The sequence below is a fragment of the Ixodes scapularis genome, unplaced genomic scaffold (assembly GCF_016920785.2).
Source record: "Ixodes scapularis isolate PalLabHiFi unplaced genomic scaffold, ASM1692078v2 PGA_scaffold0__279_contigs__length_252992795, whole genome shotgun sequence".
Classification (NCBI taxonomy): Eukaryota; Metazoa; Arthropoda; class Arachnida; order Ixodida; family Ixodidae; genus Ixodes; species Ixodes scapularis.
In genome coordinates, this window is record NW_024609835.1 from 171,637,343 (window position 1) to 171,656,465 (window position 19,123).

Genomic DNA, 19,123 nt, shown 5'->3' on the forward strand with positions numbered 1-19,123 from the left:
CACTTGCTGATGCTGGAAAGCTTCAGCAAGTGCTGTGAGCAGATATGTTTGGTGTGGTTCTGTTAGCACAATATTAGTTCACTGAATGTGTATACTCACCATTCCACGTGATGTGAGTAGTGACTTTAATCTAGTGACGTTAATAACCATATTAAATAGTCAACTAGTAAAGAAAAGCAAAAATAACTCTTTTAAAGTGAAGAAACTGCTGGACTCGCTTCGTCCTGAGTGGTGCTATGCAGAGAAACCCATGACATTTCTTCTAGGAGCCGTTGCTGTGGATATTGTTTTAGCGACTGCGCCGGTATATTATTAGTTGTACCAATGCTTTTTAGTAAGAGATATCGTCCACGAACTTCGAAACACTGACTCACCTTTGACATACTCCCGAGGAGTAGATCCGATACTTCGAACCTTAATAAGTGCAGAGGCGGTCACCGGCTAAAAGATTACCTTCAATATGTTGGCTATATTGTGCTGGTCGAGCGACCGTTGCCACACCATAACAATATAAATTAATCAATCTAAAAGTAAGACCATAGCCACCATACTGATTGGTGGCTATGGTCTTACTGACTCGACCATTTTCGAAACTAACTTGTGACCTATAGGCACAATACGCCCTCGAAAATCTTCTGATATGCCGTATGTTGATATGTAAGCTGCGTCTGCTTTTTATAGCTTAGAGTTTTCACCTTTGTTGATTGAAACCGTAACAAAAACAACACTATTTGGTTGTGGTTTGGTTATTATTTCATTTGCCCATTCATACACTGTGATATATTAACCCAAGCAATATATTTTTTTTATTTTCTAATGCCTTAAATGCGCCCTTAGAAGGTTTCAAAAATCGCCTAAATAGGGAGATAACTCATTCTGCTGGCTCTACGCGCCATAAAATTCACTAAATCTTCACGAGACGCGCCCGATTGTCCCCTTAAAAAAGTAATCAAAGATCGCAACACCGCGATTTCATCTCAAGCGATGGAAGGAGCATGTTCCGAAACCAGGACCGCTGTCAGTCAATAGCAAGCGAAGGAGTCGCGCCTTCGACCGGTGGAACCGCGGAGGGATATCTCGAATGCGCGCGGCTCGTTGCCCACAGCCCAGTCTACGATTCAACTCGCTGAGAGCGCAGTCAAGCGCTCGAAATCTAACTACATAACACGTCACCCCCGAAAAAAAGAATAGTTTTCTGGTTTTGAGACGATTATTTCACTATTACGTTACCTCTCCGCGAAAAATAACATTTGTCGACTACTCTTTACTTGCTTCTATCATCTATAAAAGCAAAAACATTTTATAATAGCGTTTGCAATCTCAACAAACTGCCGCGTTTTCATTGGTCACATGCCGTCCTGGCTGCCGGCGGAATGCTCCTCCCATCGCCGGAAAAAAATTTGATCTTTGATAGCTTTCTTAAGAAAAAAAAGCTCGCCCGCTCATCGTTATGATTTATGGGTTTCTATGATGCTTAGAGCGCGCAGAGTGAGTTATCGCCATATTTAGGCGCTCTCAAAAACCTCCACAGGGATACTTAAAAAAAAAAAAAATGAGTGACCACAGTGAGCTAAATGTTAGTGATGTTTGTGTTCTCGGAGTGACCAAACTACGTTGCAACGGAATCGATTTTCCTACAGAGAAAAAGTAAGCGATAAAATAAATACTTAAAGGCTGTAAACATATAGAATTTGTAATTCTACGATAGATTTTATTAACATTTTATTTTGAATGAAAAGTGCAGTCTTCAACCAATCATGTGGGGATGAGGACTCATAATCACTCGCTCATTGACCGATTTTCGTATGCTGTCTGATCGCCAGATATTCCGATATGACAAAAAACTTCGAAGCAACGGAGAGGATAATCAAAGCTGTGGGGCAAATAGGTGGCCAGCCATGTTTGTTTGGCGCTCTGCGTTTCTCTTAAAGTTTCCGACAAACCAAGGCCTAACCTGAGAATACTGGAACTCAAAAACGTTTGTTGTAGATTCTAAAAGCGCGTCACGGAATCGGCATTGAAATTAATTGATGGTTGCTTCGCTACCGTATTAAATTGGGACGGGCACATCTTGCAGAATGCGCCTATTTCCAAATAAACAGGCACGAGTTCTTTCGCTGACTGGCATCACAGCGGCTGAGTTGCATGTTTTATAAGCAGCACTGGTGAAGACGAATGCGTCTCTCACATATCAGAATAATTCACCGGTTATGTACAGAAGGTGGCGGAAATCACCCCAACGGAAATGGCACAATATCGAAATTTCGATTGGAAGCTGTGGAAGGCAGTAAGTACACTTGTAACACTTTGTGACTCTGTAGTCGATAAGGGCTAAGACGGCAGTAGAAGCTTTGTTTCAAACACGAACTTCCTACATTCAACATTCCGTCAATGTCGCGTGAGCACTCGCAGTCAAAGCACGACGAATGGCTACACACGCGTTATGGAGGCAAAGCTTCTCTCGCAGGCTCTACCCATGCTGAGGTGGGCATAAACGCAAGGCGCGGCATGAAGTGAGCATCTCATAATTGTTTCGCAGCCAATCAGCTCGCAGTATCAACCCTTGGGAAAGGCGAAGAACGAATTCCGAAGCAAGAGGAATGGTCGGAAAGGGCCACGCCCGGCTACATTTCTTATGTTATCAATGACTATGAATTTTGCGGAAATTTTACTAGGCAGCCATGACAGAATTACGGTGAACTGCCGGTGGCTCACTCTGCGCCGTGCTTAAAGGGGCGTTGCAGCGATTTTCGAAATTGGTACAATTAACTGAGGAAACTAATTTGTGTCACCCATGAAACGATGATAAAAAAACAACCTGTTTTCTACTGCGCGTTAGTTTTACAACGAAGCTGTATATGGCTCGATGATCGGACTTTTGCGTGTCCGCGTCCTCACGGGGAAAAAAAATCCTTCAGCGAATGAACCGAAAGTGCACACCTTCTTTCGAATCACGCATACTACATAGAGCACAGCATTCGTTTCAATAATGAACAAGCACAAAATTCGCATCCGAACCACATACGTTGGTTCGGATGCGACTTGTTAACAGGAGGCGCTCCTGATAACAATGCGAAGTACGTAGCGCTCATCGCATACGCTTCCTGGAAAAGATTGCTGTTGTACAAGGTGCCGCGGCGACGGCAGCTTGCGACGTGGGGAGGGACGTCACTAGTCTTTCATATATAAAAAAAAGTTTTCGTACAGTGCATTTACACTTCTTTCGTGAATCATTTGGTATAGTAAAGCGGGCAATTGATGCAGCTGATACCGCAGCTTCACTAGTCAACCACCATCGCAGCGCTGACTGGAGCCCCGATTATTATTTAAAAATAAATTAAACAAATTGAAGGTCAAAGTGTCTCTCAGGTCCCACGTCTTCTTTCGAGTCGCGTACTCAGGGGGATCACATGATTTCCCGTTGGGTTCTCTCTTCAGAGCCCCCTCGCGCTTTCTCCGTGATTGCAGACTTTTGAAAGATTAGCATCATCGAAGACCGCGGCCAGCGATCCACACAAAAGACGGGTCGCCACGGGGATGACGGCGAGTGTAGCAGCGGAGGAGGACAGGTGCTGTTGACCTCCCCTTGCGCCACAGAAGACGTTTCACCGTAGTTCCGGTAACCGCCGCACGCGGCTGCAAATCGGAAAATAATGCGCTTTTTCTTTGCGATTACTCAGCGCAATAACAGTTTTTCTGGGGCGAGGTGACGCGTTGTTTCTTTTATTCGTGCCTCGATAATCAATATAAAAAATACAAACTGCAGATTCCTTTAACATTGAAACCGTCGCATTACGCCTTTCAAATAAAAGTACCGCATTTTCTGATGTATAAGACACACTTTTTTTTTTTTTTTTTCAAAAGTTTTCGGTGGTGCGTTTCATGCAATTGTGTGTCTTATATGTATAGTTTTCTTTTTGGCAAACTCTGAAGGAACTCCCGTAGATGCTGATCAGTTTTTTTAACTGTTATGACAGCTCAATGCAAATTATGCGTCATAAATGCAAGTCAACCTCCAAAAACTAGACTTCCATAACAACAAAAAAACAACAACAAAAAAAAATAAAAAAAAAACGAAAAAAAAACAAAATTCGCCTTGCGAGCTTTTAAATCACGGACGCTGTGTGCGTCTCGGAAGCCGCAAGCGGTCAGCTAAAATGGCAGAAGATGACGACAGTTGAGCTGCTTGACCGACTGGCTTGGCGTTCGGCAGTCGGCACGCTGGGCACAGGTGCGTTTTATACACAGGTGCGTATTATATACTAACAAAACGACGAGGATTACTGAAAGTTGGTTAAAAGTAAACGCGCTCGCCACGCAGCCCCCCCCTTTCCATCCCTCCCTCCTCCCTTTCCCCTCCCCCCCTCGCTCCCTCGTTCTCTTCATTTTCCCAAGCGTTGCTTGCTTCTTACATTGCGTGCATAGGGTTTCACCGATGAGTAAAGGGGACAAGCCAAGAAAGTGAGAGAAACTGATGTCATTAACATATGTAATCGTGGACCGAGTGGTCCGCGATCAGATCAAGTTTATTCTGGAAAGTAAAGCCTCACTAAATTTGGAAACTTAAAATAACCCATTATATTAGAGTTCCATATTTTATATTATAACAACATCGTCCTCTTATGCTCTACTTTTTGAGTGGCGTTTTTCTCAACATCGTTCTCTTATGCTCTACTTTTTGAGTGGTGTTTTTCTCTATACTGAAAAAAAGCATTGCATTAGGTCGTGAACTGCTATTCTATAGTTCATTGCATCTCAAGAAGGTAGGGCGAGATAAAGGACGTCCGGGGAGGAGGAAGCAGACGGAACGCAGGAAAAGAGAGGGGGAAACCTCCTCCTCTTTTTAGCGTTCCGTCTGCTTCATCCTCCCCGGCCTTTCTTTCTCTCGCCCTACTTTTTTTCAGCTGTAACGGACTTTAGATATGTCCGCCGTTTTTCTATGCATCCGTATCATACTAAACAAAATGCTTTTAGATATTTTGAAATCGTACGAAAGAACAGGTTTTACTTCTCATTTTTATTCAAATGCGAAACGTTTGCAAGTGTCCGGCATAAAAATTGTTAAATATTGGAATGTTGAGAATGCGCCACGCTCCACAGCGGCAGCGTCCTGAGTTGAAGGGTTGCAAAGTAATGCAACAATCCTCGCAAAACTAAGTGCACAGTCAAGCACCATTCTTCTGCTATCAGATAGCGCCCTTACAACTGGAAGTTGAGCCCGAGAGTCAATTATTTGCATTTACTAAAAAGCTAAGTTATCAGTACAACTCAGGCACGTATCCAAGGGAAAAGAGGGGGGGGGGGGGGGCCTTCCCTCCCCCAGAAATCTTCAATTTTCCTGGGGCCTCATCTGCCCCCTCCCTCTCTACAGCATGTTGTCATGGGTGCCCCCCCCCCCCCCCCTTTCCCGAAGCAAAATCCTGGCTGAGTGCCTGATACAACTAGTACAATTTTAAAAGGAAATAACGATAATAACCGTCTTAGGTGTAGTTAAATTCTAATGACTGAAAAACATAGTTTCTAGCTTTACATCTTCCACAATAATTCTCATAATAAACTCATCCATAAATAGACAAAACACCGGGCCAACACGCGGCGCGGAACTGCATGCTACGGACGTATGACGCCCATTCTTGTTTATGAGCAAAAAACCTGTAACGGCACTTGTTTTAAAAATGGAAAAATGTCGACGTTAATCTGAAAGTCAGAGTTAAAAACGAAACGAATTCCATAGCACAAGCCCCACAAACAGAGCGTCGAGGGGCACCGCGAATGCGACACGTCCACCGCTGCCGACCGGAGTGACTGTCCTGCACTGACTCGACGTGAATGTCCTGGTGCCTCCGGTCGAGTCGAGCGCAATCAAACAGAGCCTGTACTCGACGGCCGCATCGAGCCCGTCAATGCTGTACTCCCTTGAGCGGTACGGAATGTCCTTCTCGGCAGCCAGGCTGCTGGTGGGTACGTCGCTGACGACGGCCCGGAAGCCTGACACGTCCTCCTGGGTGGACACGTACCAGGCGAAGCGGATCTTGTTGGATGACGGCGAGTCGACGAGCCTAAACTTGAGGTCGACCGGGGCGCCGTCGTCCTCGTCGTCCAACTTGGCCTCTTCTTCGGAGCGGCAGTGCAGAGCGTCAGGTGTCACGTCCATGAAGAGTCGGTTCTGGAGTTGCTGGGGACCGGTGCATCGCACGGCGTTCCACTCGATGGCTTGGGGGCTGTGGCTGAGCCACTGGCGCAGGTACTTGACGTGGCAGTCGCAGTTGAGCGGGTTACCTGAAAACGAGCGGTGATATTTGAAATATACATATTTTCCGAACATATTATATATATATATATATATATATATATATATATATATATATATATATAGGGAGAGAAAGAGAGAGAGAAATAATTGTGGTGGGGTTTCAGTAAAAAATTAAAGAAAAAACAAGAAAACAAGAGTTCTTACAATTATTTGACTTCAAATTTTCGCGTACACTTTTTTCTACATTTGAGAGTTTCCCTAAAAATCTTTATTAGAAAACAATGGGATTTGCGGGTCAGGCCAATGAAGAGAAGTTGGAATGCCCCAACGAAGTACCGAAGTATATGTAAAGGTCACTTGGGGATAATTTGACGTGAAATTGAAATCTCGATTACATGGCGGCTTCATCAGTAGTAACCTCAGTAAAATTGCGAGCACCACCAACAGGATTGGAACCCGTAAGTGAGGATAATATTGACAAATTTAGCCTCTGACACACAGAGGCGGAAGGGGGGGGGGGGGGGTAGCGGGGGGTCCGGTGGGGTTTTGTAACTTTGTTGATTGTGTCAGGTTGTCATCTCGCTTGACATCCGAACAAAAATGCAATAATAAAAAAAAAAAAAGAAATACGATAGCATAGACAAGGCTTGCCCCTTGTTTTGGCCCGATGCGTTCATGTAGTCAGGTTTTCTGTTTCATCGATACGTAACCACAGCACCTGCCCCCTCAGTTCTTGCCGACTCAGAACAAAAACGAACACTTGGCAGTGTTCCCTTTTAAATGCTTGCCATATTGAATTGTAAAATTCTGTAGACATATTTGTACATTCCGTTCTTAAATCTGCCTCCCTTTGTTGTGAGGAAATTTATACCTAGCTCTTGAAATAACGTGCTTCAGTGCGCCTTTAAATATATTATTTATAAATTTTACTCCCTCTATTTTAATCCCCATTAGTTGACAAAAAAGCTGTTCGAAACTGGGAGACCAAGAAGGGAAAAAAAGGAACACAATAAGGTTCGCTCACTTTTAATGGGAGTAGAATAAAACTACCCCCAATGCTTTGTATATGTACGTCTTTAGTAAAAATGTAGGAAACTAAATGTAACAATGACTAATACTAGGCTTCAGATAATTACTCTAGTCATAGATTGCTTTACGTCGAGTGCTAACTTAATTAATTACTTGAATACTGAAGAATAAACATCATGCGAAATGAGCTACTAATATATTGCAATCGAGCTGCCCAAATATTTTTACGATAGTGCAAAGACAATCAGGACAAAATGGCGATTTTTTAAGCTTTCATGTATTTGAGCCTTGATAAAACGTGTTGTGCGCCAAATGTCCGTAATCAGAAGCTACAATTTGTTGTGCCTTGTGTCTGGATTTTTTTATGAATAACGAAAAATGTGCATTATTTGTAATATTTATTGGCGAGTTCTATGATAATACGCCGTTTTCAATCAGAAGGCTTATGCAGATAGATTTTGAATTTGATAGAGAGAAATATTCTATTACAGGTTACCTAAAAGTAACGTTAACATGCGAGTCGCCAAAGTGTACTCCAGATGCTGATTTTCACAGGTGTTTACAACAAGCATCAGCTGTTATATGTAGTGACTTGATTGCATTTCGTCACATGACAATGAGCAATAACTTTATTTTCAACTACATTAACGTCGTCATAGTTCCGCACTCAGAAGGGATTGTATTCTAAAGTAGTTATCAATTACCGTCTGTAGATTTTGAAAAGAAAGTTATCTGCAATAAAATGTATAATCCTATATTTCTAGCTTACCTTCGTAAAACAACCGCAGACCTTTCTTGATCCTTGACACAAACTCCTCTTCGAACCGTGACACGTTGTTAAAGCGAAGGTCTAGGTGCTCCAAATCCTGTGACGCAAGAAGGTCTCTCATATCCGCCGAGAAAATTTTGTTCCGGCTGAAGTCAACCCATTTGACATTCTCTGGCAGGACGAGTGCACCATTGGCAACGTGACGTAGGTCATTGTGTGACATATCCAAGAACTGAAGGCTACTCAAGTTCTTGAGGACGTTGGGATATATCTCGTTGATTAGGTTATGCTTGAGGTCTAGGAGTTCGACTTTTCCAAGCCCGCCATCAAAGCTGTTAGTGAGCACGGAAAGAAAGTTGTGGCTGAGGTTGACTCGCTTCAGTTTGTAAGGAATATACGGGGACTTGGGAAAGGTTTTGTCGGTGACGAAGGCGACCTCGTTGTGTGACACATTCACTGTTTCCAGCGAGAGCAGATCATCCAGCAAACCATGCGTTTTATTTTCCAACTTATTGAGCTTGTTGTGGGACAGATCCAGAGAATGAAGCGACACCAAACCTTTGAACGCTTCTGGCGGTATGATGGATATGTTGTTGAAACTCAGATTGAGTCGCAGCAGTTGAAGCATGCCTTCGAAAGCGTATTCACTGATGTTGTTGATTTGGTTGTGTTGCAGTCGCAAATCGAACACAACAGGCAGGCGTCCAAAAGCCTTTTTGGGGAGTTTTGTGATCTTGTTGTTGTGCAAGTAGAGGTACTGAAGGGACGACATGTCTTGCAGCGCTTCCCAGGGTATATTTTCTATGTTGTTGTGGCCTAGAGACAGAGTCTGGAGTGTTAACAAATTTTGAAACGATCCTCCTTCCAGGTGTGTTAGGTTGTTATAGTCCAAGTATAATCGCAGCATTGAATTCATTGATCGAAAGGTTCCTGGTCCAAAGTGTTCGAGATTGTTATGTTCGAGGTGCAATTCATTAAGGGCTATTGGAAGGTTGAACATGCGTTTTATACGGTTGTTATTGACCTGTATAAATCGTACGCTGACGAGGGCGGAGAGACCGCTGTGACTCACCTCTGATATGTTGTTATGACTCAGATCCAGCTCTAAGAGAGTTGGTATTGAACCGAAAGTGCTATACCCAATTTTTCGAAGCGCATTGTGACTCAGATTGATGCTTCGTACGCCAGCAAGTTTTTCGAAGATGGATCCAGATATTTCACTGATATTGTTGTGACTCAAATCAAGAGTATGCAGTTCGTAGAGCCTCTTTTTTGTGAAAGCTTTGCGATTGATTTCATTGATGTGATTGTAGGTAACGTTGAAAACCTTAATTCCTGTAATATTAGCTATTGGAATTTGAGTTAAATCGGTGATATTGTTATGGTTTAGGAGAAGAGTCGTGACATCAGATAGATAGAAAGCATTTTTGGGCATTCCACTGATGTTGTTATACGACATGTCGAAGAGCGTTACGTTGGAAAGCTCAGAAAAAGCCATATCACCGATGTAACTTATGTTGTTGTGACTCAAGTCAATGGTAACCTGATACATTTTAAGAAATCCCGAGCTCGCAATTTTCGAAATCTTGTTGTAGCTCAAGTCCAGCCTCTCTAACCACTGAAAATCTTTAAATTGCTCGTATCCGATATCCTCGAGCAGGTTGTAGGCAAGGTCCAGTGTACGAAGATGCTTGGCAGAAATAAAGGCTTGCTTGTGGACAGATTTGATCTTGTTTCCTCTGAAGTAGACATCTCGGAGAAACCTGACGCCCTTAACAGTGTTCGCATCGACTTCAGGAAGTTCGTTGTAGGACATGTTGATAACCCTAAGGATTGCGTTAGCTACGAACATGGATCGCGGGAAGGTCTTAATCTTGTTATTTGAAATGTTGAGAAACCACATATTTGTAAGCTGATTAAAATCCGTCCTCTGAAGAGTCGTAAAGTTGTTATATGACAAGTCAAGGTATTTTACCTTTCGGACTACCCTGAATGTGTTCCTCTCGAATTTCTCTAAGCGATTATGATGCAGCTCTAGCCTGTCTAAGCGGTTAAGCCCAGTGAATGCTGCGGGGTGAATTTTAAACACACGGTTATGGTCAAGACGTAACTGTAGCAGTATGTTCAACGCCCCAAAAGCGTTTGCCGGTATCACTTCAATCCGGTTATGGGCCAGGTTCAACGACGTCAAGTTTCTGAACTTGTTGATAAGCTCCACTGGGATCTCATCAAAGGTATTGTTTTCAAAGCTGAGCGACGTTAGTGATTCGTTGAAGTGATCCATGACGTCCAGTGCAACGCTGCTGAGCGAACCGTGAGTGACTGTGAGGTTTATGACCTGGAGACCCTTGAAGACGTCCCCGAACAAATTCTTGAACGACGCTTTGGATATGGTAAGATTGGCGATCGGCTGGTCCACTTTTCCCAGACCCCTTGACATCATGGCCAGGTTGACGTTTTCGCAAAGCACGTGCAGACCGGAGTGCTCGCTATGGGTGCACTTGCAAGGATACAGCTGCGTCTGACTTTTGGGACACCTAATGACTCCACAGACTCCCGAGGCTGCTAATGCCAGCATCAAGAAGACCTTGGCTGCCATTTTAAGTGACGATGTTCAGGAACTAGAAAAGAAAAGGAAATGAGGCAACCTGTTAGTTTTGGTTAAATACGTAGATGTAATCTGCTTACCTTTTCATAATTACACTTATAATATCTATAACTTATAAATTATACACTTATTACGGCGAACCTTAGGCTAGCCGTTATAGGTAAAATATTTGGGTTGAAGTATCGGATGCCGAAACATTAATGCGTAGGAGGAATAAATTGTTTGTTTGATTTCCTAAAAAGTAGTGGTAGAGCAATATATCCAGATGGCTTTTTTGAGTGGGCATATAAAATATAATAATGTAGCATGTGTGCCTTGAAATCTTGTTGCGGAGTGAAAAATGGAAGCCAAAAGGTGAGATAAATATTCAAGTATTCTTATCTGCCACGACAAAAGTGAAACCGACAAAAATATAGATTTCCTTCCAGGACACGGAAAGCCTCATAATGGCAAGGCGGGAATACAGTAAAATACCACAACACTCTCAACGTCTCTCAACGCAGGTATGTTCAAAATAATCCCACTCAACCAAAATAAGAAAAATTCGGATAAAAACCAAATAAATAATAAACGGTTTCTTTTCAAATCTTATTGATTAACTTCCAAAAAATGAATAAAGAAACATGTGGGCATGTGCAAGGCGGCAGTGACCCTCCACTTTTGTCTGACTGTTCTCAAAATGCCTTTACTTTCCTGGATCCCTGCGTTTATATTGTTCACATTAGTATTCCATCGGCAAGCCGACAAACTAAAAAGCGGCATAACGTGTAGTAGATTGGCTTTTAGTCATAACAACACCAAGGCTAAAGCCTCTTTAATCTTGCAACCTTGTTTGGATGCTACCATACTGTCTTTCAGCTCCTTTCTATCCTTTTTTTTTTCTGGGACAGCGCACACAAGGAAGGGCTTTTCGCTGCAAATTGGAGCAATGCATCATCCATCAGACAGCTAAGAATGATAGAGGTTCTTAATTGCCCCTTTTATTGTAGCGCCGCCCAGCAAAACTAAAACAAAAAAGCACTGTCGAAGCATCGCGTCTAGACGGCGTCAATGCGGTCTGAAGGGACGTCGGCTCATCGCGGCTTGAGGTCACGTTGTGCGAGGGTTTAGTTTGGAGCTGGTTTCTTTCTCCTCCCCACCAAGGGAAACCGCTTATTAGAAAAGTTATCCTGAACCAGCGCCCAAACAAATCGAACGCACTGTATCTGAGATTCAACATAATGACAGACGGAAGAGACGACGATTTTAGAAGGTTCTGTAATGAACGACGCTGTCACTTGTTGCGATTCATTTGGTTGAGACCCTCGCGATGAGGGAGCATGGCTTGAAGGCGAATAATATCGCTTATCTCGAAATATTGCGGTGAGCACAGGGTGAAACATCGCTATCTTGATGGACGCAGATGTTTTATGTATAGGTTCCACTGTCGATTGCAGTTCCTTCATTGCTTCTACTCCTTGGCATGCAACTCGGGAGGTAAAGTGAGGCATTCGTTTAACACAATTCCTCCCGTTTCTTTTTTTTTTTATTTCAATAAACGTATTATTTTAGTAGAAGATATTTTCAGCTGTGTGGTGCGGATTCTACAATGGTACAGTCCACATAGCAGAAGGTAAGGTTTGATGCAAAAAATACGCCAGATTGCCCGACAAACATAACGTTTCAATTTGGATAAAAGTTGAAACTTCAACTATAGTTATTAAGCCAAAGGTGGGACTAACTGTTAAACCTGCTAAAACAACTAATAAATTGTATGATACAACAATGATGATTTTCTTGTTCTTAAAATGCGTCTAATCATGAAATGTCAAAAAAGCACTTGCATTCGCGGCGGGAACACGAACATTCAGATTCGAATTCTTAAACTTGGAACTGTGAAATATCTATTATACAGCATTTGTCAAGATGAGACGTACATTCTTCAATCAAAGGTTCTGTCTTCTGCTTGCTAATAATAATAAAAAAAACATTTATTTGAAAGCTTAACCTCAGCCGAGAACGCGAAGGCTTATCTGTTTTAATACTGAAGAAAAACGTTGCTGCTTCTGTTTTCATGCAAAGACATATGTAAGACGTGTTTAAAAAAAAAACAAAAAAAAACGGCATATTGAATTCTAGTGAACCAGCATTCAATAAGATGAATCTGCAGTAAGCTGTCAGAGTCCAGTTATTTATCGATATTTCTATCAAATAAAATTCTCTAGTACAATTGTTACTACCAGTAACTGCTACCAGGGTTGGTAGTAGCTGCTTTGCCCTAATTATACATTAATAGAGCCGTGGCTCTTTAGCAAGGTGACTGATTACATCGGAGGCGTCCAATTAAAACTTTACAGAACGTAATTTTTATGTTTAATGACTTCGCCGACTGAACATCTTCTGGAGCACAAAAGAATTTAGAGCGGGCTAGGTAAAAGGTTAAATGGTCCTACAGCCCTTGCGGTTTCAGGCACAGGGATAGGCCATTAGTGTTGAGAGAAGGATTGTCACTTCGGGTTAGAGTTACCCAGAGAACTTTGCCAAGTCTTAGTCTGGGTCCAGGAGTACGCTTAAAATAAAAGACCTGCGTGGGACACGTCGATGCTAAATGACAAAAGTTTCGCACCAATCCTCTTTTTTTTTTCCCCTTTGGAAAGTTTTAAATTTCTTTGACGATTGACGTCGGTTTATCTTTCGAGGTGACACTTCTCTCTTCGAATACCATAAAGAAATAGTTGTAGTTCACTTTATAGACAATGAACTTAAGACTAGCTTTCGCGAAAACATTTCTTGGAAACGTAATCTATCTCTTGACCGGGGTCTCTTCCAATCACGAAGAAATAAATGACCCTTAGGACGGCACAGGTATCTGTTCTAGAGGCTCAGTTTCCAATCGGATGAAGTGGATGGTAAGCCAGAGTAGAGACTTCAGCCTTCGAGCGTTACCAGGACATTCAAATGTGCTACCAGTCCAAAAATGCTATAGCATTTTTTTGTTAATTGCGGTAATATGTTATTTTGCGATTGTTTGTTATCTGTGGTAAAATATTTTTTCCTAACGTTAGAATGGTTTGGAAGGATCAATTTTCAACCACTGAACGGTGTTGTACAGCGCGGCATTTTAGGTGATGGCAAAAAAGCCGTGAATTTGAGATGGTATTAAAACAGAGGAAAAGGACGGAGGACCAGTGGAAGGAGAACCAACGTACTTGCACAAGCGCACACACTTTTTTATTGTTAATATAATTGTATTCAAATAAAAATAACTCGGTTAGTATTAAGCATGCATATAAAAACACGCTTACAAGACTAATCTGTAGGACGTAGCGCTCCGAATTCGTTTTAATAGAAGTATAAAACAACTTACAACCCTTGCGGATAACATTCAGAAGAGAAAACAGCGGGAACAATCAACCTTACAAGGATAACTTTTGTACACTGAGTTGTTTTGTGTGCTCTTCAACCAAGGTAAATATCATCCGCGGAAAGGCAGCGAGAAAAATAGAGCTAAACAGTCCATAATAAACACAACTGAATTCTTGGAAAGTATACGTAGACGTCCTCTTTTTTAAGCTCACCTTAAGATTCTGGTTTGGGTAATAAATGGATATTTTTTGGCTGCTTTTGTTTTTGTTTGTTTTGTTTGTATAAGTTTACTTGAGACAGAACTTACAGAATGTCTCGGGGGACATGGCTAAAGGCACTTTGAAGTGCCTGACGAGGCTACGCCGCCCTTTTTGGCAAGAGCGGTAGCAAAACAAAACAAGAGTGACATGCTTTCACTGCTATACAATAAAAAACAAACACAAAAGAAGATAAATGACAAACAACCAGGGGTGTGCCAACACAGGTGGGCCAATTATCTATAATATTACATTTTGCTACAACAGATTAAAAAAAAGGATACTTTTTTGTGCTATCACATGCATTTATCATTTAAGAAGTTTAGGACATATTTTTCGTTGTTTTATTCATCCGTAAATAGAATTTCTTTCACACTTTTCTTATAACTAAGGGGTGACCTGGCGCTATTTAGAAAGTCTAAAATAGTTGGGTGTTGGTTCAAAAAATCTTGTATCTGAAAACTTAGCTTCTGATCTCCATAATTTGTCCGTGAACGAGATTTCATTATTACATTTTTTCTTAAATTGTACGGCCCATTTTTCACGGGGTACTTTGTATGAAACAGCCATTTGTCAGCATGAAATTGCCGCCAAATCTCGAGGGACAGTTTATATTTGTGTAGATTTCTTAAGTTTAATATTTGGTATGTTCTAAAGTATGGTGTGGCATTCCTAAAAAAATCTATGTTTCCAATTGCTCGTAATGCTCGCTTTTGTATAGATAAGAGACGATCTAAGTTTGTTTGGGACGTACTTGACCACACTAATAGACAAAGACTTATGCGGGAGTGTATGAGGGCGAAATAAATTTGACGTTTAGCTTTTTGTGGGAGATAATACCTTAATCTATTCAAAAGACCAACAGCTCGACAAAGATTTCCTATGATCGAATCAATATGGGGTGTCCATGATAAGTTTTCGTGGAATAGAACTCCCACGAATCAAATTGTTGAAGACTGCTGAATGAAAGAGTCCTGGAATTCTAATTTAAAATTTGACGGCAATGTCATTCCTTTCGGTTTAAATAGTAAGTACTTTGTTTCGTCCAGGTTTAAATAAAGTTTATTTGATTTAAGCCACATGTCTAACCCCCTTAACCATTCGTTTGCCCTTCCTAAGAGATCGTGTATGTCTACACCGGAGAAGAAAATATTGGTATCATCTGCATATAATACTATGTTTGAACTACCATGTATGTTTACAATGTCATTGATATATAACACAAATAGTATAGGTCCAAGAATATATCCCTGGGGGACTCCATATCTGATGCGTTGAAGGTCTGACTTCACTCCGTTTATGGTTACATACTGCGTTCTGGACGCGAGATAGTTTTTAAAAAATAATAACGCAACACCACGGACTCCATAGAACCGAAGTTTGTTTAAGAGTATGTCATGTTGAACGCAATCGAATGCTTTTCTAAGGTCAAGGAATATGCCTAGCGTATATGCTTTTTGTTCTATATTCTCAAGGATTTGTTCTTTTATTCCAAGCAGTGGAACTTCTGGTGACTTATTTTTCTGAAAACCGAATAGCTCCTTTACTAGAATATTATTCGAAGTCAAAAATTTAACAAGTCGTTTATTTATAATATTTTCAGCTAGCTTGAAAAAAACTGAAATCACAGAAACAGGTCTATAGTTGTTTAAATCATTAACTGGTCCACCTTTCCGTATAACAGCCACACGTGCATGTTTCATTTTGTCCGGGAAGACGCCTGTAGATAGAATGAGGTTGCAAACGTGAGCCAGTGGAAAGCTGATTTCTTCACAAATGGCCTTTAAAGGTTTAGGCTTGATGTCATCAGTACCGGAAGCGCAGTCATCTTTTAGTGCCCTAATTAGGTCTGTAATCTCACACTGATCGGTCGGATATAAGAAAAGAGAATCTAGGCAAATTGTCCTTATGAACTGTTCACATGGTAAATCTACGCGGCCATTCGAAGGAGCACCAGCAGTAACAAAGTGTGCGTTAAACCGGTTTGCTATCTGCTCTATCTGACCTTTCATAAAAAAATTAAAAAAGCCAAATAAATAAACATTTGACGAAGGCCATGTTGTGTTAGTTCATTGTGGGAGGAGGATCGGTTAATGCAAAGCCAAAGTCCTTAATACGTCTGACAAGCACACACACCCTTCGTAAGCAAACCGCAAACCCGACACTTTTTACATAAAAAATAAGCAGCCTGTTTTGGATTGAAAAATATATGTTTGACGTAATTCTAAAATTTTCTCTGACGGGAAACATTTTTATGTCACTTCTCGTGCCGAAATCGTTGAATAATTAGAAGCAGTGGTCAAAGGCAAAAAAGGAAGGTTTGTGCAACTTTATATATGAACGGCTAAACGTATCGTGGCATGCTAGGTTAATATGAACAGAAAGAGCAAAAATACATCCGTTGGAGGTCTAGTAGGGGCTACGTAGTTAACAGAGCGCATCCTCAACTCCAGCACATTTTGCACGCAAAATCTCTAACCTCGTATGCACATCTGCTCTAACCTATGTCAGTCGGTCACAAAGAAAGGGGCTACCCAGCCAATTACTCGACAGTTTTAGGGAACCGTTTTTGTACATCCGATACGGTACCATGGGCCCTCAGGTAAGATGTGCGCACGTGCTACCCCAGAAGACTCACACATGTGCAGTTCGTACAGGAGGGCGCAGCGTACCGTATCGCATGTCCAAAAACGGTTCCATAAAACTCTCTATCGTTCCGCACACCAATCAAAAGAACGCAGGAGAATACTTCGGTTGTCCCGCCTCTGAAGTTTGTTAAATTCCAAGTCGCTCCGCCATCTCTTGATCCTCGCGCGTACTCGCGCAACCAAAACACGGCGGATGGCTTCTAGCGCGTGCTGGAGGCCGGGCACTCGAAAGAGACGCCCTGCGGTTCTGATCGTATCAGTCATTTTCAACTGCAAGCCTGCGAGGAATGAGCACGAAAAGAATGTAGAAGCGACAGTCCGGCAGGAAAGCTGCTCTTCGTTCCAGACGAGAAAGCGCGCGGTATGCAGGGCACCCTCCCTACACGTCCCTCGACCGGTCGGCGACGGCGCGAGTCTCCGGCAGTGGAGACAGCGGCAGCAGCGGAGGACCGCCCAAGGGTGTGCTGGCTCGGACGCGTGCGTGGACGGCCTTCAGATGCAGATGTTCCCCTTGGTGTGGGCGCAGCGGCGAGCCCCCGCTGGGCGGCGCGCCCAACCGCACGCTAGGCAAGTTCTCCTTCCTATCCCAGAACGTTCGAACGAAAGAACCCCCCCTCCCCGCAGAGGACTCTAAGGTTATTCGCGAAAGCACTGACCGAGCGGGCGAAGTTGAGAGGTCTGTCCTAGGTTGCCCCGTGGCGGTGAGGTGACCGCCCTCTGCTGAAGCCAAGGGGATGAGCTCCGGCCACCCGCGTCGCCTCTAACCGTGGGCTTTATGATGGGGCAATTCCTCGGTGGTGCCTTGTGGATTGCTTCTCGGTTCACGTGTCTGCCCACATTTGTTGCCTTCTGTCGTCCTTCCACTTGGTTTCTTCACGTTCTTCACCCAGTCTTGCGGGGGTTTAATGGAAATGGAAAATCTATACCAGTTCGCTTGCGCCATCAATGTTTCACCACATGCGTACATGGAATGTGTCTACGTTCCTGCGTGCGAGTGAACTTCACAACAATCTGTGTTTGGGTGTCGCTGTTGTTGAAGGAATGTTAAATCGTCTTCAGGTGGATCGACTAGATTTCGTTTGCAATGAAGGTTTTTTTTGTTTTTTTTTTTAAAGAAAAAGTGGCGAATACCTTGTTTAACGAAGCACCGAGGCTCTGGTGTACTTACTGCATCAGAGTACGCAAGACAGAAGATAGCCTTAGACAGGCATTAAGGTAAAGACAGTGGTTCGTTGGTCTTGAAATTATAACGTTTTAGCGAACAGAAGGAAGTACAGTATAGTAAAGTCATTGTGCAGCGTTTACAAGGAGGGTTGATAGAAAAACTTTGTCTAGCCGGAAACTCAAAAAGCGCAATTAAAAAAAAAAAAGTATGCTTGGGCATGACAAACCACTCGCAAGGTATTCTTCTTCACGATAGAGGCGTTGCCAGAATGTTTGATCAATTCGTATGCAAGATAAGTGGATGGAATGCCCCTATTCTGCTGATGAAGTTTAGATTTCATCAGAGTCTAACTTTCATTACTCTAACCTAACCTGGTTTTCGGCAACTGCTTGCCTTGATATGGCTTTGATCCCGTAAACGTGCCCAAGCAATTTATGAATAACGGCATCAGGAACGTTCTCACTTCCAAAGACTCACAGAGCACCCATGCTCTGCCCATTTAAACTAGACCTCAGATGACCTTCTAAATTGGGTTCACATCTGCAGATTCTGCGCAGCATACGGCCTTAATATTATGATGAAGAGCCACCGGCAACATAACGTTAGAACTAAGAGCTCTAGGAATCGACATTGAGTTCGACGACTTAAATATTGGGACTTCTCACTATTTCTTTCTTTATTAATTTTCTAAGAGTGGAGGTGCAGGTGTTATATTTTAGCCTTTTGTGCTGAAATTCAAATGAAATTTATGACAATGGTTGGTCTTGAGCAACGTGCCTTTTATTTCATGAGCCATATGCGCTCAAGTACTAAAATGTATCGTTGCTGTTACGCGAGCTATACCGGCCTGCAATCATGCACCCTAATGAGCCTAAGATTCAGCAGAATAAACTATGCAGAAGCGTTGGCACTACGTGCCAGTTTTATTCTTCGCCCAAATGTGAGTCTGATAAAAAAAAAAAGAACTTAATAATCCTATGTGGACTTGAAACGTAAAAACTCCCTGCGCAAGAACGATCGCATAGTGCACAAATCATACTGCTACTTTT

General features: G+C 42.4%; 1 protein-coding gene across 1 annotated transcript; it reads right to left on the minus strand.

Moving 5' to 3' along the window:
* Positions 1–2,127: 2,127 nt before the first annotated feature.
* LOC8025081 (chaoptin) lies at positions 2,128–10,650 on the minus strand. The gene is made up of 3 exons (XM_042293480.1): positions 8,052–10,650; positions 5,780–6,279; positions 2,128–2,181 (listed from the first exon to the last, which is right to left on the minus strand). The coding sequence occupies exons 1-3, from the start codon at positions 10,648–10,650 to the stop codon at positions 2,128–2,130; spliced, it is 3,153 nt and encodes a 1,050-aa protein (XP_042149414.1).
* Between the last annotated feature and the right edge of the window lie 8,473 nt (positions 10,651–19,123).

Bases quoted from the DNA above. Each gene is read 5' to 3' on its own strand.
- LOC8025081 (XM_042293480.1), bottom strand. From the start codon at position 10,650: ATGGCAGCCAAGGTCTTCTTGATGCTGGCATTAGCAGCCTCGGGAGTC. The intron at 6,280-8,051 runs GTAAGCTAGAAA...GCTCGTTTTCAG, and splicing joins TCTGCGGTTGTTTTACGAAG to GTAACCCGCTCAACTGCGAC. The intron at 2,182-5,779 runs GTCGCATTCGCG...GATATGTGAGAG, and splicing joins CGGTCGGCAGCGGTGGACGT to ACGCATTCGTCTTCACCAGT.